At 47.1% G+C, this 23170-nt stretch overlaps 1 protein-coding gene across 4 annotated transcripts in view; it reads right to left on the bottom strand.

Moving 5' to 3' along the window:
- Positions 1–23170, bottom strand: part of lyst (lysosomal trafficking regulator) — a 323436-nt gene that overhangs the window by 52991 nt on the left and 247275 nt on the right. For 3 of the 4 annotated variants that reach the window (XM_071391269.1, XM_071391270.1, XM_071391272.1), the window contains 6 exons: positions 21749–21901; positions 15521–15730; positions 13689–13909; positions 8861–9070; positions 7173–7349; positions 190–266 (listed from right to left, as the gene is read on the bottom strand). In XM_071391269.1, coding sequence (XP_071247370.1) covers positions 190–266; positions 7173–7349; positions 8861–9070; positions 13689–13909; positions 15521–15730; positions 21749–21901 — 1048 coding nt within the window. The remainder of the gene's footprint in view (positions 1–189; positions 267–7172; positions 7350–8860; positions 9071–13688; positions 13910–15520; positions 15731–21748; positions 21902–23170) is intronic. The other variant, XM_071391271.1, reaches the window with a different exon arrangement.

The following is a 23170-nucleotide window of genomic DNA, read 5'->3' as shown; positions in this document are numbered from 1 at the left end:
GCCGCTGTTCTTGGTTTCTGAATTCCTCTCAAAGTACATCAGAGCTGAGGATCCATTTCAATGTCCCTCCCTCTCACCTCCTCCTCCAATGAGCTTTGAGAGGAATGGAGGGAACAAGAACGGGGAAAGCAAGGATTTGACTGGTAGTAAGACACGGCTCTGGAGTCTAACGAACCAATCATGCTTCACCTTTTCTGTGTGTTGGAAATTTTCTTCTCCCAGGCCAGTTTACTGCTCTTCTCATCCGCCTCGTATTTCAGCTGTTCCTGTGAGATGAAACGGGACATGAATGAGACCCGTGAGATGAAACGGGACAGGGCTGGGACCCGTGAGATGAAACGGGACAGGGCTGGGACCCGTGAGATGAAACGGGACAGGGCTGGGACCCGTGAGATGAAACGGGACAGGGCTGGGACCCGTGAGATGAAACGGGACAGGGCTGGGACCTGTGGGATGAAATGGGACAGGGCTGGGACCTGTGGGATGAAACAGGACAGGGCTGGGACCTGTGGGATGAAACGGGACAGGGCTGGGACCCGTGAGATTAAACGGGACAGGGCTGGGACCTGTGGGATGAAATGGGACAGGGCTGGGACCTGTGGGATGAAACGGGACAGGGCTGGGACCTGTGGGATGAAACGGGACAGGGCTGGGACCTGTGGGATGAAACGGGACAGGGCTGGGACCTGTGGGATGAAACGGGACAGGGCTGGGACCTGTGAGATGAAACAGGACAGGGCTGGGACCTGTGGGATGAAACGGGACAGGGCTGGGACCTGTGGGATGAAATGGGACAGGGCTGGGACCTGTGGGATGAAACGGGACAGGGCTGGGACTAACCCAGGACTCAAGACAGTTGTAGTTCCAGAGTTGAACCCTAACCGTTGGCCAGACTGGCTAGCAATGTTATAGGGTTAGGGTAAGGTCAGCGATGTTATAGGGTTAGGGTAAGGTCAGTGATGTCATAGGGTAAGGTCAGCGATGTTATAGGGCAGGGGTGTCAAAGTCAAATGGACGGAGGGCCAAATAAAAAATTTAGCTACAAGCCGAGGGCCGGACTGTTCGAATGTTCATTGAAAAAAATTTAAATGACGCATATAGTCTAGTGAACCTAATTGAACCTACTGAAAACCTAACAAATATATTCCAATATGATCAGATAAATAAAGCAATATTTTCTTATGGCTCTGTCAGTAATCTTTAATTTTCAACAGACACAAAAGACAAATTTCCTTTATATAAAAATCCCCATAACATGAACATTAAATGAAAGAAACCGGTATTCAAGGCACCATCAGTAGCCTATATTTTCTATTTTAGCAAAAGTGGGCTAAATTTACTTCAAAGAAAAAAACAATAATAGCAATTTTCTATCATCCACTCAACTGAAATATTTTTAAAATATAATTGGATTGAAATACAATAAAATAAAGTGCAAAAATCTATTAATCAAAAACAACACTTTGTTTAAGGAGAAGTAACATGCAGTGAAAACAAATATTAAACTTTAACTTTTAAACTTGAACTGAGTAAAAACTCTAAATATGTGATTGCACAGTAATGTTCACTTGTTTGAGGTTGAGGGTGATACTTGGTGGTGTCCCATCTTTTCCACAAGTTCATCAATGTTCGGGGTAAGGCTCTGAGCTGAGGAAATCCTCAGAATTGAGTGGAGGTGTTCAGCAGTAAGTCGACTTCTGTGTGATGTTTTGTTCAGGTTCATCAAAGAAAACAGTTGTTCACACAGGTATGTGCTGCCAAACATAGACAACGTTTGAGCAGCCTGGATGCGCAGCTGGGGCATTGTGTCGGGGAGGAAACGGGCGAACTCCGCAGCACCCACTGCCGCATATTTTGCCCTCAGTGCATCATTGCATTGGAGGTCAATCAACTCCATTTGGAGGTTTGGTGGTGAGCTTTCCACGTCAACAGCAAATGGGTTACCGAGCAGTTCCAACCTGCTTTTTTGTGCTTCAAAGTCAGCAAATCGGCGTCGAAAGTCAGCGGCAAGCATACCTATTTTATCAGCCAACTGTGCGCTCGGGAACGCACTGGTAGAGAGCTTCTCTTTCATGGTCTGGCAGCTGGGAAAGTGGCTCAAATTTTCTTTCCGCATCTGCGTCTCCCACAGAGTCAGTTTGGTTTTAAATGCCTTCACTGTACTGTACATATCAGAGATGACATGATCCCGACCCTGCAGCTGCAAGTTCATTGCATTCAGATGACTCGTAATGTCACACAGAAAAGCCATTTCACACAGAAACATTTCGTCTCGGAGTTGTGTTGTGTCTTTCCCTTTGCTGTCCAAGAACAGACAAATCTCCTCACGAAGCTCGAAACATCTTTGAAGCACCTTTCCCTGGCTTAGCCATCGCACCTCTGTGTGATAAGGCAAATCACCATGCTCCGTTTCTAACTCCGTCAGAAATGCCTTGAACTGGCGGTGATTCAAACCTTTGGCTCTGATAAAGTTAACTGTGCGCGTGATGATGCTCATTACATGCTCCATTTTCAAGGCTTTACCGCACAACGCTTCCTGGTGTATGATACAATGATAAGCTGTCAGCTCACCTGTCGCGTTTTCCTCTTGCATCTTTTCCCGTATCTTCGCCACCAGTCCGCTCCTGTGTCCACACATCGCAGGTGCTCCGTCGGTTGTCAAACCCACAAGTTTTTCCCAAGGCAGCTCCATCTCATTTACACATCTTGACACCTCTTCATACAAATCATGCCCCGTAGTTGTGCCATGCATAGGACGTAAAGCCAAAAACTCCTCTGTCACGCTTAGGCTGGAGTCCACTCCGCGGATGAAAATTGACAACTGGGCAATGTCAGAAATGTCGGTGCTCTCATCCACAGCCAAGGAATATGCAATGAAATCTTTTCCCTTTTTCACAAGCTGCTCTTTTAGATTGATGGACAACTGGTCTACTCTCTCGGCAATGGTGTTTCTGCTCAGACTCACATTTAAAAAGAGTTGCCTTTTTTCTGGGCAAACTTCGTCACAAACTTTAATCATGCAGTTTTTGATGAAATCCCCCTCCGTAAATGGCCGGGCTGATTTAGCGATCTCTTCTGCCAAAATAAAACTGGCCTTGACAGCAGCCTGGCCTTGTGATTTGGCTTTTTTGAACAGAGCCTGTCGAGATTTGAGGCCTCGTTTTAATTCCTCTGCCTTTTGTAGCCTTTGTTCCATGTCCATATTCTTGTTTTTGTCCGCGTGTTTCGTTTCATAATGTCGTCTCAGATTATACTCTTTCAGTACCGCCACACTTTCTCCACACAGAAGACACACAGGTTTTCCAGCTACCTCCGTGAACATATACTCCGACTCCCACCTTGTTTGAAACCCCCGGTTCTCAGTGTCCACCTTCCGTTTTGCCATTTTTGATGGGTATCTGAAAGTTAATTTTACTGTGATGCTGACGACTGCTGTGCCAATAAATATTGAAATGAAGCAGCCTACTGCTCGGTGCGTCACCGTTGCATTGTGGGAAATGTAGTATTGGTGCGTGTAAAAGATCTGCGGGCTGCCGGCTTGCTGCGGTCTGCGGGCCGGTTCTAATAATAAATCAAGATCATCCCAGGGGCCGTAAAAAACCTTCTCGCGGGCCGGATGTGGCCCGCGGGCCTTGACTCTGACATATGTGTTATAGGGTAAGGTCAATGATGTTATAGGGTAAGGTCAGTGATGTTATAGGGTAAGGTCAGTGATGTTATAGGGTTAGGGTAAGGTCAGTGATGTCATAGGGGTAAGGTCAGCGATGTTATTTGGTAAAGTCGGAGATGTTATAGGGTAAGGGTAAAGTCAGAGATGCTATAGCGTTAGGGTAAATTAGGAACACCTGTTCTGAGGAACGCCCTCAGAACAGCCTCAGTTCGTCAGGTCATGGACTCTACCAGGTGTGGAAAGCGTTCCACAGGGATGCTGGCCCATGTTGACTCCACAGGGATGCTGGCCCATGTTGACTCCACAGGGATGCTGGCCCATGTTGACTCCACAGGGATGCTGGCCCATGTTGACTCCACAGGGATGCTGGCCCATGTTGACTCCACAGGGATGCTGGCCCATGTTGACTCCACAGGGATGCTGGCCCATGTTGACTCCACAGGGATGCTGGCCCATGTTGACTCCACAGGGATGCTGGCCCATGTTGACTCCACAGGGATGCTGGCCCATGTTGACTCCACAGGGATGCTGGCCCATGTTGACTCCACAGGGATGCTGGCCCATGTTGACTCCACAGGGATGGTGGCCCATGTTGACTCCACAGGGATGGTGGCCCATGTTGACTCCACAGGGATGCTGGCCCATGTTGACTCCACAGTGATGCTGGCCCATGTTGACTCCACAGGGATGCTGGCCCATGTTGACTCCACAGGGATGCTGGCCCATGTTGACTCCACAGGGATGCTGGCCCATGTTGACTCCACAGGGATGCTGGCCCATGTTGACTCCACAGGGATGCTGGCCCATGTTGACTCCACAGGGATGCTGGCCCATGTTGACTCCACAGGGATGCTGGCCCATGTTGACTCCACAGGGATGCTGGCCCATGTTGACTCCACAGGGATGCTGGCCCATGTTGACTCCACAGGGATGCTGTCCCATGTTGACTCCATAGTGATGCTGGCCCATGTTGACTCCACAGGGATGCTGGCCCATGTTGACTCCATAGGGATGCTGGCCCATGTTGACTCCACAGGGATGCTGGCCCATGTTGACTCCACAGGGATGCTGGCCCATGTTGACTCCACAGGGATGCTGGCCCATGTTGACTCCACAGGGATGCTGGCCCATGTTGACTCCACAGGGATGCTGGCCCATGTTGACTCCACAGGGATGCTGGCCCATGTTGACTCCACCGGGATGCTGGCCCATGTTGACTCCACAGGGATGCTGGCCCATGTTGACTCCACAGGGATGCTGGCCCATGTTGACTCCACAGGGATGCTGGCCCATGTTGACTCCACAGGGATGCTGGCCCATGTTGACTCCAACGCTTCCCACAGTCGTGTCCAGTTGGCTGGATGTCCTTTGGGTGGTGGACCATTCTTGATACTCACGGAAAACGGTTGAACCCGAACCCAACTCAATGTTAGGAAGGCATTCCTAATGTTTTGTAAACTCAGTGTAGGTCCATTATAATTTATATGTACTTTTTATCTAATTTTAGACGTTCCAGAGTTGCCTGGGGTGTTCTGTTAAATTTATACTGAACAAAAATATAAAACGCAACAATTTCTAAATATTTTACTGAGTTACAGTTCACATGAGGAAATCAGTTAATTGGAATAAATTCATGAGGCCCTAATCTATGGATTTCACATGACTGGGAATACAGATATGCATCTGTTGGTCACAGATACCTTTAAATAAAGGTATAGGCATGGATCAGAAAACCAGTCAGTATCTGGTGTGACCACCATTTGCCTCATGCAGCGCGACACATCTCCTTCACATAGAGCTGATCAGGCTGTTGATTGTGGCCAAGGAATGTTGTCCCACTCCTCTTCAATGGCAGTGTGAAGTTACTGGATATTGGCGGAAACTGGAACACGCTGTCGTTCACGTCGATCCAGAGCATCCCAAACATGCTCAATGGGTGACATGTCTGGTGAGTATGCAGGCCATGGAAGAACTGGGACATTTTCAGCTTCCAGGAATTGTGTACAGATCCTTGTAACATGGGACCGTGCATTATCATGCCGAAACATGAGGTGATGGCGGCGGATGATTGGCATGACAATGGGCCTCAGGATCTCGCCACGGTATCTCTGTGCATTCAAATCACCATTGATAAAATTCAACTGTGTTCGTTGTCTGTAGGTTATGCCTGCCGATACCATAACATTTATGGAATCTTTTATTTCAGCTGATGAAACATGGGACCAAACCGTTACATGTTTCAGTATATAAATGAAACGGCCCACATTTCAGCAAGTAAACGCCTGTTTCAGATAAACACCTGGTCTAAATGATTTGTTACCATGAATTACCATGAACTACCATGCATTACCATGAACTACCATGAACTACCATGCATTACCATGAACTACCATGAACTACCATGAACTACCATGAACTACCATGAACTACCATGAACTACCATGAACTACCATGAATTACCATGAACTACCATGAATTACCATGAATTACCATGCATTACCATGAACTACCATGCATTACCATGCATTACCATGCATTACCATGAACTACCATGCATTACCATGAACTACCATGCATTACCATGAACTACCATGCATTACCATGCATTACCATGCACTACCATGAACTACCATGAACTACCATGCATTACCATGAACTACCATGCATTACCATGCATTACCATGCATTACCATGAACTACCATGCATTACCATGCATTACCATGAACTACCATGAATTACCATGAACTACCACGAGTTACCACGAATTACCACGAACTACCATGAATTACCATGATTTACCATGAATTCTTTACAAGGTTTAATGTTTGATTTGTTACATTAAATAATTCAGTAATGACTCAAAAATGACGACAATCATCCGTTTTTATCGGCAGTAAGAAACTGCTAGCTAACTGGCTGCTAACAGCTGAGAACTGCTAGCTAACGGGCTGCTAACAGCTGAGAACTGCTAGCTAACTGGCTGCTAACAGCTGAGAACTGCTAGCTAACTGGCTGCTAACAGCTGAGAACCGCTAGCTAACTGGCAAGCGCAAAAACAGTCAACTTCAGGAGTACAGACCCCCAGCAATTAATTGATCGCCCTCGAGTGGCAAAAGTAAGAACTGACAAAAATACAGACAAAGAGGAGTATAATTATTCAGTCAAGGAAAATGTGTTTATGTTTTTGAGACATACTAAGACAAAATAAACATGACAAAGTGTGTAAATGATAACACATTAGTGCAGGAAATTAATGGTGGAGTTAAACAATGAACTATGTAAACTATGTTGTGTACATTAAGGAAATAGATGCCTGGCTCAAACAAAAGCCTGGCTTAAATAGAAGCCTGTTCAGTGATTTAAGCAAATAAACATCCAGTCTATGAATTGAAGTTTTACGGAATATATATAGAGATTTATTTTACTCAAACCTCCCCGGGCTGGATCCGGCCTGTGGGCCGTAGTTTGCCCACCCGTAATATAAGGTTAGGTAAAGGTTACCTCTTTGATGGCCTTGAGCAGGTCTGGTTTGTACGGTGCGCTGGGCGGGATGCAGCGATGACCCCACAGCTTCAGGGATGTCATGAAATTGCACACAGTAATCTGCTCCTCTTTGGTCAGCGCATCTTTATGGTCATGGAGCATCTCATACAGATACATGGCTAGCTTGGGACCATGCTGAGAGAGGAGAGAGGGGAGAGAGGAGAGAGAGGAGAGAGAGAGGAGAGGGGAGGGGGAGAGAGAGGAGAGGGGGAGAGAGAGGAGAGGGGGAGAGAGAGGAGAGGGGGAGAGAGAGGAGAGGAGGGGAGAGGGGAGAGGAGAGGGGAGAGAGAGGAGAGGGGAGAGAGAGGAGAGGGGAGAGAGAGGAGAGGGGAGAGTGGAGTGGAGGGGGAGAGAGAGGAGAGGGGAGAGTGGAGGTGAGGGGAGGGGAGAGAGAGGGGGAGAGAGGAGAGGGGGGGGTGGAGGGGAGGGGGAGAGAGAGAGGAGAGGGGAGAGAGAGAGGAGAGGGGGAGAGAGAGAGAGAGGAGAGGGGGAAAGAGAGGAGAGGGGGAGAGAGAGAGGAGAGGGGGAGAGAGAGAGGAGAGGGGGAGAGAGAGAGGAGGAACAGTAAGACAGACCAGTCTGACCCACAGTAACCCCCCCTCCCCCCCCCCTATAGGAGGAACAGTAAGACAGACCAGTCTGACCTACAGTAACCCCCCCCCGAGGAGGAACAGTGAGACTGACCAGGCTGCCATGGTAACTATGAAGATGTCTCTCTGGGTTATTTCAGAGACAAGGACCTGGCAGCTGGACCTGTACTGTACGTACATGGGAACATGGGACTCATGAGACCTGCCCTCTCTCTTCCTTTCTCTCGCTTTCAATCTCTCTCTCTCTCTCTCTCTTTCAATCTCGCTCTCTCTCTCGCTCTCTCTCTCTCTCTCTCTCTTTCAATCTTGCTCTCTCTCTCTCTCTCTTTCAATCTCGCTCTCTCTCTCGCTCTCTCTCTCAACCTTTCATTCATTCACTCTCCCGCTCTCATCCTCTCACCTCTCACCTGGGGCTCCCCCCCCGAGGAAGTCTGGGCTCAGCCCTAACCCTGACCCTAACAGCAACCTCAAACCTCTCACCTGGGGCTCCCCCCCGAGGATGTCTGGGCTCAGCCCTAACCCTGACCCTAACAGCAACCTCAAACCTCTCACCTGGGGCTCCCCCCTGAGGATGTCTGGGCTCAGCCCTAACAGCAACCTCAAACCTCTCACCTGGGGCTCCCCCCCGAGGATGTCTGGGCTCAGCCCTAACCCTGACCCTAACAGCAACCTCAAACCTCTCACCTGGGGCTCCCCCCCGAGGATGTCTGGGCTCAGCCCTAACCCTGACCCTAACAGCAACCTCAAACCTCTCACCTGGGGCTCCCCCCCGAGGATGTCTGGGCTCAGCCCTAACAGCAACCTCAAACCTCTCACCTGGGGCTCTCCCCCGAGGATGTCTGGGCTCAGCCCTAACAGCAACCTCAAACCTCTCACCTGGGGCTCTCCCCCGAGGATGTCTGGGCTCAGCCCTAACAGCAACCTCAAACCTCTCACCTGGGGCTCTCCCCTGAGGATGTCTGGGCTCAGCCCTAACAGCAACCTCAAACCTCTCACCTGGGGCTCTCCCCTGAGGATGTCTGGGCTCAGCCCTAACAGCAACCCCTGACCTCTTACCTCTAACCCGGGGCTGAGGCTCTCCTTGAGGAAGTCAGGGTTTGCAGGGTCGAACACAAACTCTAGCGCCTCCTTCCTGTCCCTGAGGGGTAATGCAGGGGAGAGGGTGTGCACCAAGAGGCGTCCGATCTGAACCCTGAAGGTGTCCCGACACGACCACAGGATCCTCCTCCACTGCTGCCTGGGGGCCCCGCCACGACCCGTACTGCCCTGGGAGAACAAGCATAGTCCCACATTATGACGAAGTCATTTCAAACCAGATACAATGAGATAAAAAGACAACATATACAAACGAACAACAACTGACAAACACACAAACAATGACTGCATCGCCTCTACACCTCCATCCCTAGTACCTGGTCACACCTCCATCCCTAGTACCTGGTCACACCTCCGTCCCTAGTACCTGGTCACACTTCCGTCCCTAGTGTCTGGTCACACCTCCGTCCCTAGTACCTGGTCACACCTCCGTCCCTAGTACCTGGTCACACCTCCGTCCCTAGTACCTGGTCACACCTCCGTCCCTAGTACCTGGTCACACCTCCGTCCCTAGTACCTGGTCACACCTCCGTCCCTAGTACCTGGTCACACCTCCGTCCCTAGTACCTGGTCACACCTCCGTCCCTAGTACCTGGTCACACCTCCGTCCCTAGTACCTGGTCACACCTCCGTCCCTAGTACCTGGTCACACCTCCGTCCCTAGTACCTGGTCACACCTCCGTCCCTAGTACCTGGTCACACCTCCGTCCCTAGTACCTGGTCACACCTCCGTCCCTAGTACCTGGTCACACCTCCGTCCCTAGTACCTGGTCACACCTCCGTCCCTAGTACCTGGTCACACCTCCGTCCCTAGTACCTGGTCACACCTCCATCCCTAGTACCTGGTCACACCTCCGTCCCTAGTACCTGGTCACACCTCCATCCCTAGTACCTGGTCACACCTCCATCCCTAGTACCTGGTCACACCTCCGTCCCTAGTACCTGGACACACCTCCGTCCCTAGTGCCTGGTCATATACAATTAACTCAGTGTGTATTTCCCCATGTAAGGTACAAATCAACATTAGAAAACGGCCTTCTTGGTCCTTGTGCTGGGATAGAAGGGAAACGTGTGTAGTCTTATTCATCAGGATGCCTACACCTCTGCTGTTACTACACTAGGTGGCAGCATAGACCTCTCCAACCCAGATCCTCTAAATATTGCATTCCTCCTTTTGTTTAAACGTAACTCTAGCAAGAAAACCACACCTGCTACCAATCTCTTTAAATGTTCAAGAACAATATACTTTCCCCCCCCCCATCATGGAGCCTGTGCACATTCCATGTAATAAGTTGGATTTTGTTGGTCTTGTATAGAATCAAAGTTGACCTTATCAGTTCTACCATTGAAGAACCAAATAAACCATGTCCTGTTTCAACATGACAATGCACCCGTGCACGAAGAAAGGTCCATACAGAAATGGTTTGTCGAGATCGGTGTTGGAAGAACTTGACTGGCCTGCACAGAGCCCTGACCTCAACCCCATCGAACACCTTTAGTATGAATTCAAACGCCGACTGCGAGCCAGGCCTAATCGCCCAACATCAGTGCCCGACCTCACTAATGTTCACGTGGCTGAACGGAAGCAAGTCCCCGCAGCAATGATCCAACATCTAGTGGAAAGCCTTCCCAGAAGAGTGGAGGTTGTTATAGCAGCAATGTTCCAACATCTAGTGGAAAGCCTTCCCAGAAGAGTGGATGCTGTTATAGCAGCAATGTTCCAACATCTAGTGGAAAGCCTTCCCAGAAGAGTGGATGCTGTTATAGCAGCAATGTTCCATCATCTAGTGGAAAGCCTTCCCAGAAGAGTGGAGGCTGTTATAGCAGCAATGTTCCAACATCTAGTGGAAAGCCTTCCCAGAAGAGTGGATGCTGTTATAGCAGCAATGTTCCAACATCTAGTGGAAAGCCTTCCCAGAAGAGTGGAGGTTGTTATAGCAGCAATGTTCCAACATCTAGTGGAAAGCCTTCCCAGAAGAGTGGATGCTGTTATAGCAGCAATGTTCCAACATCTAGTGGAAAGCCTTCCCAGAAGAGTGGAGGCTGTTATAGCAGCAATGTTCCAACATCTAGTGGAAAGTCTTCCCAGAAGAGTGGAGGCTGTTATAGCAGCAATGTTCCAACATCTAGTGGAAAGCCTTCCCAGAAGAGTGGAGGCTGTTATAGCAGCAATGTTCCAACATCTAGTGGAAAGTCTTCCCAGAAGAGTGGAGGCTGTTATAGCAGCAATGTTCCAACATCTAGTGGAAAGCCTTCCCAGAAGAGTGGAGGCTGTTATAGCAGCAATGTTCCAACATCTAGTGGAAAGCCTTCCCTGAAGAGTGGAGGCTGTTATAGCAGCAATGTTCCAACATCTAGTGGAAAGCCTTCCCAGAAGAGTGGAGGCTGTTATAGCAGCAATGTTCCAACATCTAGTGGAAAGCCTTCCCAGAAGAGTGGAGGCTGTTATAGCAGCAATGTTCCAACATCTAGTGGAAAGCCTTCCCTGAAGAGTGGAGGCTGTTATAGCAGCAATGTTCCAACATCTAGTGGAAAGCCTTCCCAGAAGAGTGGAGGCTGTTATAGCAGCAATGTTCCAACATCTAGTGGAAAGTATTCCCAGAAGAGTGGAGGCTGTTGTAGCAGCAAAGGGGGAACCAACTCCATATTAAGGCCCATGACTTTTGGAATCAGATGTTCGACAAGCACATGTCCACATACTTTTGGCCATGTAGTGTATATACTATATTTCCTCTGTATAATGTATTTCATTGGAATCGGCTAATTCCATCGCTCCCTCCCCACGCGTCCTATCGGTACAAAACGGAGCCACTCCCTCCCCACGCGTCCTATTGGTACAAAACGGAGCCACTCCCTCCCCACGCGCCCTATCGGTACAAAACGGAGCCACTTCCTCCCCATGCGTCCTATCGGTACAAAACGGAGCCACTCCCTCCCCATGCGTCCTATTGGTACAAAACGGAGCCACTCCCTCCCCATGCGTCCTATCGGTACAAAACGGAGCCACTTCCTCCCCATGCGTCCTATCGGTACAAAACGGAGCCACTCCCTCCCCATGCGTCCTATCGGTACAAAACGGAGCCACTCCCTCCCCATGCGTCCTATTGGTACAAAACGGAGCCACTCCCTCCCCATGTGTCCTATCGGTACAAAACGGAGCCACTCCCTCCCCACGCGTCCTATCGGTACAAAACGGAGCCACTCCCTCCCCATGCGTCCTATCGGTACAAAACGGAGCCACTCCCTCCCCACGCGTCCTAGCGGTACAAAACGGAGTCACTTCCTCTATTGGTTCCATTGAGATTCAGAGGGAGGTCTAACAGTCAATCATCTCACACGTCATGAGTTGTCAATGACCACCGCACAAGCAAAAGGAGAACAACAGAGGTATTAAAACCAGGGTCGGGGTCCATTTCAATTCATTCAACTGAAGTAGCAAACTGAAAGTCCAATTCAGCATTTTAGTTTCCTTTCCAAATTGACTGAATGGAAACGGATTATAACCACCACTAAGCAGACTGGTTATAACCACCACTAAGCAGACTGGTTATAACCACCACTAAGCAGACTGGTTATAACCACCACCAAGAAGACTGATTATAACCACCACTAAGCAGACTGGTTATAACCACCACCAAGAAGACTGGTTATAACCACCACTAAGCAGACTGGTTATAACCACCACTAAGCAGACTGGTTATAACCACCACTAAGCAGACTGGTTATAACCACCACCAAGAAGACTGATTATAACCACCACTAAGCAGACTGGTTATAACCACCACTAAGCAGACTGGTTATAACCACCACTAAGCAGACTGGTTATAACCACCACTAAGCAGACTGGTTATAACCACCACTAAGCAGACTGGTTATAACCACCACTAAGCAGACTGGTTATAACCACCACCAAGAAGACTGATTATAACCACCACTAAGCAGACTGGTTATAACCACCACTAAGCAGACTGGTTATAACCACCACTAAGCAGACTGGTTATAACCACCACTAAGCAGACTGGTTATAACCACCACTAAGCAGACTGGTTATAACCACCACTAAGCAGACTGGTTATAACCACCACTAAGCAGACTGGTTATAACCACCACCAAGAAGACTGGTTATAACCACCACTAAGCAGACTGGTTATAACCACCACTAAGCAGACTGGTTATAACCACCACTAAGCAGACTGGTTATAACCACCACCAAGAAGACTGATTATAACCACCACTAAGCAGACTGGTTATAACCACCACTAAGCAGACTGGTTATAACCACCACTAAGCAGACTGGTTATAACCACCACTAAGCAGACTGGTTATAACCACCACTAAGCAGACTGGTTATAACCACCACCAAGAAGACTGATTATAACCACCACTAAGCAGACTGGTTATAACCACCACTAAGCAGACTGGTTATAACCACCACTAAGCAGACTGGTTATAACCACCACTAAGCAGACTGGTTATAACCACCACTAAGCAGACTGGTTATAACCACCACTAAGCAGACTGGTTATAACCACCACTAAGCAGACTGGTTATAACCACCACTAAGCAGACTGGTTATAACCACCACTAAGCAGACTGGTTATAACCACCACTAACCAGACTGGTTATAACCACCACTAACCAGACTGATTATAACCACCACTAAGCAGACTGGTTATAACCACCACTAACCAGACTGATTATAACCCCCACTAAGCAGACTGATTATAACCACCACTAACCAGACTGGTTATAACCACCACTAACCAGACTGATTATAACCACCACTAACCAGACTGATCTTGATCCCGTCCATCATCAGTCTGAGGATGTCTTTCTGGAAACTCTTCATGTTGGCCGGGGGAAGGGGGAAGGGGAGGGGAGAGGGCGGGCCAGGGGTGTGGCCTGATGAGCTGGGGATGGAGCCATCCTCCTCTGGGGCGTGGTCAACAGGGTCGACAGGGTCAGGGGAGTCTGAGAAGTTCAGCAGGTCGTAGAAGTCTTGGCTCACGTCTGGAGAGGGGGAACAGAGGAGGTACAGGAGGAGGAGAGGGGGAACAGAGGAGGAGAGGGGGAACAGAGGAGGAGAGGGGGAACAGAGGAGGAGGAGGAGGAGAGGGTGAACAGAGGAGGAGGAGGAGAGGGTGAACAGAGGAGGAGGAGGAGGAGAGGGTGAACAGAGGAGGAGGAGAGGGTGAACAGAGGAGGAGGAGAGGATGAACAGAGGAGGAGGAGGAGGAGAGGGTGAACAGAGGAGGAGGAGGAGGAGAGGGTGAACAGAGGAGGTAGAGGGGAACAGAGGAGGTAGAGAGGAGAGGGGGAACAGAGGAGGAGGAGGAGAGGGGGAACAGAGGAGGAGAGGGGGAACAGAGGAGGAGAAGGGGAACAGAGGAGGAGAAGGGGAACAGAGGAGGTAGAGGAGGAGAGGGGGAACAGAGGAGGAGGAGGAGAGGGGGAACAGAGGAGGTAGAGGAGGAGAGGGGGAACAGAGGAGGTAGAGGAGGAGAGGGGGAACAGAGAAGGAGGAGGAGGAGAGGGGGAACAGAGGAGGAGGAGGAGAGGGGGAACAGAGGAGGAGGAGGAGAGGGGGAACAGAGGAGGAGGAGGAGAGGGGGAACATGGGAGGAGGAGGAGGAGAGGAAGAGTAATGCCTTATTAGTCAGAATGGGAAGACAGCACAACAGCTTGAAACACTGCAAAGTATAGACACAGGCTCTGTTCCAATAGCCACACTAGAAATAATCAATTTACTATCTGGTAGGGGTGAGCCGAGTAATCAGACAAAATGACTATTGTAAGAGATCTGGAGAATTTTCAGAGTATGATTCTGACACAATAATGTATTTATTTATTATCCGTGATCAGAGATAATTCTCACCTGCCAGCGCGCATCTCTCTTTCACTCAAACAGTGTTGATGATAGATGAGACTGTTTTACCATATTTACCATGATAGATGAGACTGTTTTACCATATTTACCATGATAGATGAGCCTGTTTTACCATATTTACCATGATAGATGAGCCTGTTTTACCATATTTACCATGATAGATGAGCCTGTTTTACCATATTTACCATGATAGATGAGCCTGTTTTACCATATTTACCATGATAGATGAGCCTGTTGAACCATATTCACCATGATAGATGAGACTGTTGAACCATATTCACCATGATAGATGAGACTGTTTTACCATATTTACCATGATAGATGAGCCTGTTTAACCATATTTACCGTGATAGATGAGCCTGTTTTACCATATTCACCATGATAGATGAGCCTGTTTTACCATATTTACCGTGATAGATGAGCCTGTAGAACCATATTTACCGTGATAGATGAGCCTGTAGAACCATATTTACCGTGATAGATAAGCCTGTTTTACCATATTTACCGTGATAGATGAGCCTGTTTAACCATATTTACCGTGATAGATAAGCCTGTTTTACCATATTTACCGTGATAGATGCGCCTGATTTACCATATTTACCGTGATAGATGAGCCTGTTTTACCATATTTACTGTGATAGATGCGCCTGATTTACCATATTTACCATGATAGATGAGCCTGTTTCACCATGATAGATGAACATGTTTTACCATATTTACCATGATAGATGCACCTGTTTTACCATATTCACCATGATAGATGAGCCTGTTGACAGCCAGCACCAGCAGTCTCTGTAGTCTCTGTATGAACTCAGTCTCTGATGCTCTGATGGGGTTCTCCTGACTCATCCTTCTCTGCATCATCTGGTTCAGCTCATCACTGGCGACAGAACGCATCCTGGTCAGAAGACTGTCTGACTGGGCCAGGGAGAAGCGACGCCGACCTGGGGATACAGGCAACGTGTATTATAGGAGGTGATTCCAACCTTGAGGGCAAAGAAAGTGTTAAATCACACACAGGTGATCCTACAGAGAATGCTTAGTAAACTTCCATTACATGCTGCTAGTATCTCTTCATCACATGTCAGGTTTGACATGGACTAGATTCTCTGTGGGAATGTTTAACCAGGAATCTACATGCCGTAAGTGTGAACTGAAATCGTCAAACAGGTTAGGGTGAGAACTTTCACATTTGTAGTCTGCACACACACACACACACACGGGCACCAGTAATGTCTGAGTGTACTGGGCGAGTCATGTCCCTCTGCTCTTTCCATGCAGTAGAGCAGAGACTGGGATTATATGAGGGGTGAGTAGTTCACAGCAAGAGTTAGGGTTCTGGCGGGGATACTGTTCTCCTCCACACAGAGAGCGAGAGGGCACAGGGTCCCACATCCCAGCGTGGCTACCTGAGTCACATAGGAACACATAGGAAGCTGTGCCGGTGGGGGAGGGGAGGGGGGAGGTCTCAGACAGGAAGCAGAAGGGGGGAGGCAGGGGGATCTGGCCGTACGAACAGTAGTGCTGCCGTGGAATACGGGGAATGATGCAGTCTCTCATAACCATGGCCATGGAACCTTGGAGGGGAGGGGGGGTGAAGATACACAGGTGAGTTGCAGATAACAGGTAACACCTGATTAGGAAATGACAAGAATGAAAGACTGACCAGTGATGGCCTCAGACTGACTCAGGCTGGTCACAATAACTATTTGACTGGTCACAATAACATCTCAAGACTGGTCACAATAACATCTCAAGACTGGTCACAATAACATCTCAAGACTGGTCACAATAACATCTCAGACTGGTCACAATAACATCTCAAGACTGGTCACAATAACATCTCAAGACTGGTCACAATAACATCTCAGACTGGTCACAATAACATCTCAAGACTGGTCACAATAACATCTCAAGACTGGTCACAATAACATCTCAAGACTGGTCACAATAACATCTCAGACTGGTCACAATAACATCTCAGACTGGTCACAATAACATCTCAAGACTGGTCACAATAACATCTCAAGACTGGTCACAATAACATCTCAGACCGGTCATATAGTTGAAGTCGGAAGTTTACATACACTTAGGTTGGAATCATTAAAACTCGTTTAATCAACCACTCCACAAATTTCTTGTTAACAAACTATAGTTTTGGCAAATCGGTTAGGGCATTTACTTTGCACATGACAAGTAATTTTTCCAACAATTGTATACAGACAGATTATTTCACATATAATTCACTATCACAATTCCAGTGGGTCAGAAGTTTACATACACTAAGTTGACTGTGCCTTTAAACAGCATGGAAAATTCCAGAAGATGATGTCATGGGTTTAGAAGCTTCTGATAGGCAAATTGTCATAATTTGAGTCAATTGGAGGTGTACCTGTGGATGTATTTCAAGGCCTACCTTCAAACTCAGTGCCTCTTTGCTTGACATAATTTGAAAATCGAAAGAAATCAGTCAAGACCTCAGAAAAAAAATTGTAGACCTCCACAAGTCTGGTTCATCCTTGGGAGCAATTTCCAAACGCCTGAAGGTACCACGTTCATCTGTACAAACAATAGTACGCAAGTATAAACACCATGGGACCACGCAGCCGTCATACCGCTCAGGAAGGAGACGTGTTCTGTCTCCTAGAGATGAACGTACTTTGGTGTGAAAAGTGCACATCAATCCCAGAACAACAGCAAAGGACCTTGAAGATGCTGGAAGAAACAGGTACAAAAGTATCTATATCCACAGTAAAACGGGTCCTATATCGACATAACCTGAAAGGCCGCTCAGCAAGGAAGAAGCCACTGCTCCAAATCCGCCATAAAAAAGCCAGACTACGGTTTGCAACTGCACATGGGGACAAAGATCATACTTTTTGGAGAAATATCCTCTGGTCTGATGAAACAAAAATAGAACTGTTTGGCCATAATGACCATCGTTATGTTTGGAGGAGAAAGGGGGAGGCTTGCAAGCCGAAGAACACCATCCCAACCGTGAAGCACGGGGGTGGCAGCATCATGTTGTGGGGGTGCTTTGCTGCAGGAGGGCCTGGTGCACTTCACAAAATAGATGGCATCATGAGGAAAGAAAATTATGTGGATATATTGAAGCAACATCTCAAGACATCAGTCAGGAAGTTAAAGCTTGGTCGCAAATGGGTCTTCCAAATGGACAATGACCCCAAGCATACGTCCAAAGTTGTGGCAAAATGGCTTAAGGACAACAAAGTCAATGTACTGGAGTGGCCATCACAAAGCACTGACCTCAATCCTATAGAACATTTGTGGGCAGAACTGAAAGAGGGTGTGCGAGCAAGGAGGCCTACAAACCTGACTCAGTTACACCAGCTCTGTCAGGAGGAATGGGCCAAAATTCACCCAACTTATTGTGGGAAGCTTGTGGAAAGCTACCCAAAACATTTGACCCAAGTAAAACAATTTAAAGGCAATGCTACCAAATACTAATTGAGTGTATGTAAACTTCTGACCCACTGGGAATGTGATGAAAGAAATAAAAGCTGAAATAAATCATTCTCTCTACTATTATTCTGACATTTCACATTCTTAAAATAAAGTGGTGATCCTAACTGACCTAAAACAGGGAATTTTTACTAGGATTAAATGTCAGGAATTGTGAAAAACTGAGTTCAAATGTATTTGGCTAAGGTGTATGTAAACTTCTGACTTCAACTGTAACTATTTCACTAAACATCTCAGACTGGTCATAATACCTACACCGAACTAAAATATATAAGCAACATGCAACAATTTCAAAGACTTTACTGAGTTACAACTCATATGAGGAAATCAGTCAGTTGAAATAAGTTCATTAGGTCCTAATCTATGGGTTTCACATGACTGGGAATACAGATCTGTTGGTCACAGATATCTTAGAACAAAAAGTAGGGGTGTGGATCAGAAAACCAGTCAGTATCTGGTGTGACCACCATTTCAAAGAACTGAGCCTTATTCAGCTTCCGGGAATTGTGTACAGATCCTTGCGATATGGGGCCGTGTATTATCATGCTGTTTAATCAGCTTCTTGAAATGCCACACCTGGCAGGTGGATGGATTATCTTGACAAAGGAGAAATGCTCACTAACAGGGACGTGAACAAATTTGTACACAACATTTGAGAGAAATAAGCTTTTTGTGCATATAGAACATTTCTGGGATCTTATATTTCAGCTCATGAAACATGAGACAAACACTTTACATGTTGCGTTTATATTGTTGTTCAGTATAATCCACTAAACATCTCGTTACTACAAAGCGGTTACACATTAATATGTAAATAACCATGACAACTCCAACGGGTAGAACTCTCATGTCCCTGAGATCTGTCAACTGTAAAGTAAATGGACAATCAACTAGTATTATTATTCTAGACCCTGAGCAACACAGTCCTATGCTATTGGCACTAACTAACTAACCAACCATGGGATATCCTATCACCTGAGATGATCTTGGCACTAACTAACCAACTAACTAACCAACTAACTAACTAACGGATATCCTCTCATCTGTGATGGTATTGGCCCTAACTAACTAACTAAGGGATATCCTCTCACCTGTGATGCTCTTGGCCCTAACTAACTAACTAACTAACTAAGGGATATCCTCTCACCTGCGATGCTCTTGGCCCTAACTAACTAACTAACTAACTAACTAACTAACTAACTAACTAAGGGATATCCTCTCACCTGTGATGGTATTGGCCCTAACTAACTAACTAACTAACTAACTAACTAACTAACTAACTAACTAACTGATATCCTCTCACCTGTGATGGTATTGGCCCTAACTAACTAACTAACTAACTAACTAACTAACTAACTAACTAACTAACTAAGGGATATCCTCTCACCTGTGATGGTATTGGCCCTAACTAACTAACTAACTAACTAACTAACTAACTAACTAACTAACTAACTAACTAAGGGATATCCTCTCACCTGTGATGCTCTTGGCCCTAACTAACTAACTAACTAACTAACTAACTAACTAACTAACTAAGGGATATCCTCTCACCTGTGATGGTATTGGCCCTAACTAACTAACTAAGGGATATCCTCTCACCTGCGATGCTCTTGGCACTAACTAACTAACTAACTAACTAACTAACTAACTAACTAAGGGATATCCTCTCACCTGTGATGGTATTGGCCCTAACTAACTAAGGGATATCCTCTCACCTGCGATTCTCTTGGCACTAACTAACCAACTAACTAACTAACTAACTAAGGGATATCCTCTCACCTGTGATGGTATTGGCCCTAACTAACTAACTAACTAACTAACTAAGGGATATCCTCTCACCTGTGATGGTATTGGCCCTAACTAACTAACTAAGGGATATCCTCTCACCTGTGATGGTATTGGCCCTAACTAACTAACTAACTAACTAACTAAGGGATATCCTCTCACCTGTGATGCTCTTGGCCCTAACTAACTAACTAAGGGATATCCTCTCACCTGTGATGCTCTTGGCCCTAACTAACTAACTAACTAAGGGATATCCTCTCACCTAGTGATGCTCTTGGCCTACTTAACCCTAACTAACTAAGGGATATCCTCTCACCTGTGATGCTCTTGGCCCTAACTAACTAACTAACTAAGGGATATCCTCTCACCTGTGATGGTATTGGCCCTAAACTAACTAACTAACTAAGGGATATCCTCTCACCTGGATGTTTGGCCCTAACTAACTAACTAAGGGATATCCTCTCACCTGCGATGCTCTTGGCCCTAACTAACTAACTAACTAAGGGATATCCTCTCACCTGCGATGCTCTTGGCCCTAACTAACTAACTAAGGGATATCCTCTCACCTGCGATGCTCTTGGCCCTAACTAACTAACTAAGGGATATCCTCTCACCTGCGATGCTCTTGGCCCTAACTAACTAACTAAGGGATATCCTCTCACCTGCGATGCTCTTGGCACTAACTAACTAACTAAGGGATATCCTCTCACCTGCGATGCTCTTGGCCCTAACTAACTAACTAAGGGATATCCTCTCACCTGCGATGCTCTTGGCCCTAACTAACTAACTAAGGGATATCCTCTCACCTGTGATGCTCTTGGCCCTAACTAACTAACTAAGGGATACCCTCTCACCTGCGATGCTCTTGGCCCTAACTAACTAACTAAGGGATATCCTCTCACCTGCGATGCTCTTGGCCCTAACTAACTAACTAAGGGATACCCTCTCACCTGCGATGCTCTTGGCCCTAACTAACTAACTAACTAACTAAGGGATATCCTCTCACCTGTGATGCTCTTGGCCCTAACTAACTAACTAACTAAGGGATATCCTCTCACCTGTGATGCTCTTGGCCCTAACTAACTAACTAAGGGATATCCTCTCACCTGTGATGCTCTTGGCCCTAACTAACTAACTAACTAAGGGATATCCTCTCACCTGTGATGCTCTTGGCCCTAACTAACTAACTAATTAAGGGATATCCTCTCACCTGCGATGCTCTTGGCCCTAACTAACTAACTAAGGGATATCCTCTCACCTGTGATGCTCTTGGCCCTAACTAACTAACTAACTAAGGGATATCCTCTCACCTGCGATGCTCTTGGCCCTAACTAACTAACTAAGGGATATCCTCTCACCTGTGATGCTCTTGGCCCTAACTAACTAACTAAGGGATACCCTCTCACCTGTGATGCTCTTGGCCCTAACTAACTAACTAAGGGATATCCTCTCACCTGTGATGCTCTTGGCCCTAACTAACTAACTAAGGGATATCCTCTCACCTGTGATGCTCTTGGCCCTAACTAACTAACTAAGGGATATCCTCTCACTTGTGATGCTCTTGGCCCTAACTAACTAACTAAGGGATATCCTCTCACCTGCGATGCTCTTGGCCCTAACTAACTAACTAAGGGATATCCTCTCACCTGCGATGCTCTTGGCCCTAACTAACTAACTAAGGGATACCCTCTCACCTGCGATGCTCTTGCGTTTCTGGTAGATGGCATGGTGAGAAGAGGTGGGCACGTTGACAGAGCTGCTCAGCTTCTGAGGGTCCTGATTAGCTGTCGTCTTTATGAACTCAATAGCTGATTGGAGGACGCGGAACTGCAGGGCCACCGCCATCTCTACAGAAGGAGAGAGAGAACGAGAGAGAGAGGAGAGAGAACGAGAGAGAGAATGAGAGAGAAGGAGAGAAAGAAGGAGAGAGAGAGGAGAGAGAGAGAGGAGAGAGAGGAGAGTGAGAGGAGAGATGAGAGGGAGAGAGAGAAGGAGAGAGCGAGAGAGAGACAACTCTTTTAGAGCCTTACCCAGAAAGACTCACAGCTCTTAGAGACTTACCCAGAAAGACTCATAGCTCTTAGAGCCTTACCCAGAAAGACTCACAGCTCTTAGAGACTTACCCAGAAAGACTCACAGCTCTTAGAGCCTTACCCAGAAAGACTCACAGCTCTTAGAGCCTTACCCAGAAAGACTCACAGCTCTTAGAGACTTACCCAGAAAGACTCATAGCTCTTAGAGACTTACCCAGAAAGACTCACAGCTCTTAGAACCTTACCCAGAAAGACTCACAGCTCTTAGAACCTTACCCAGAAAGACTCACAGCTCTTAGAGCCTTACCCAGAAAGACTCACAGCTCTTAGAGCCTTACCCAGAAAGACTCACAGCTCTTAGAGACTTACCCAGAAAGACTCACAGCTCTTAGAGCCTTACCCAGAAAGACTCACAGCTCGTAGAGACGTACCCAGAAAGACTCACAGCTCTTAAAGTCTTACCCAGAAAGACTCACAGCTCTAAGAGCCTTACCCAGAAAGACTCACAGCTCTTAGAGCCTTACCCAGAAAGACTCACAGCTCTTAGAGCCTTACCCAGAAAGACTCACAGCTCTTAGAGCCTTACCCAGAAAGACTCACAGCTCTTAGAGCCTTACCCAGAAAGACTCACAGCTCTTAGAACCTTACCCAGAAAGACTCACAGCTCTGGGTTCGTCTCATCACAGTATCCTACTCTCTACTATAGGTACCAGGCTATAATGTACCACAGTACCCTACTCTCTACTATAGGTACCAGGCTATAATGTACCACAGTACCCTACTCTCTACTATAGGTACCAGGCTATATCTTACGCTTGGTTCGTCTCATCACAGTACCCTACTCTCTAATATAGGTACCAGGCTATATCTTACCCTGGGTTCGTCTCATCACAGTACCTACTCTCTAATATAGGTACCAGGCTATATCTTACCCTGGGTTTATCACAGTACCCTACTCTCTAATATAGGTACCAGGCTATATCTTACGCTTGGTTCGTCTCATCACAGTACCCTACTCTCTAATATAGGTACCAGGCTATATCTTACCCTGGGTTCGTCTCATCACAGTACCTACTCTCTAAT

The sequence above is a fragment of the Salvelinus alpinus genome, chromosome 3, assembly GCF_045679555.1.
Source record: "Salvelinus alpinus chromosome 3, SLU_Salpinus.1, whole genome shotgun sequence".
NCBI classification, from domain to species: Eukaryota; Metazoa; Chordata; class Actinopteri; order Salmoniformes; family Salmonidae; genus Salvelinus; species Salvelinus alpinus.
Note: the sequence above shows the minus strand (reverse complement) of the source record. Positions and strands in the feature narration are given on the sequence as shown.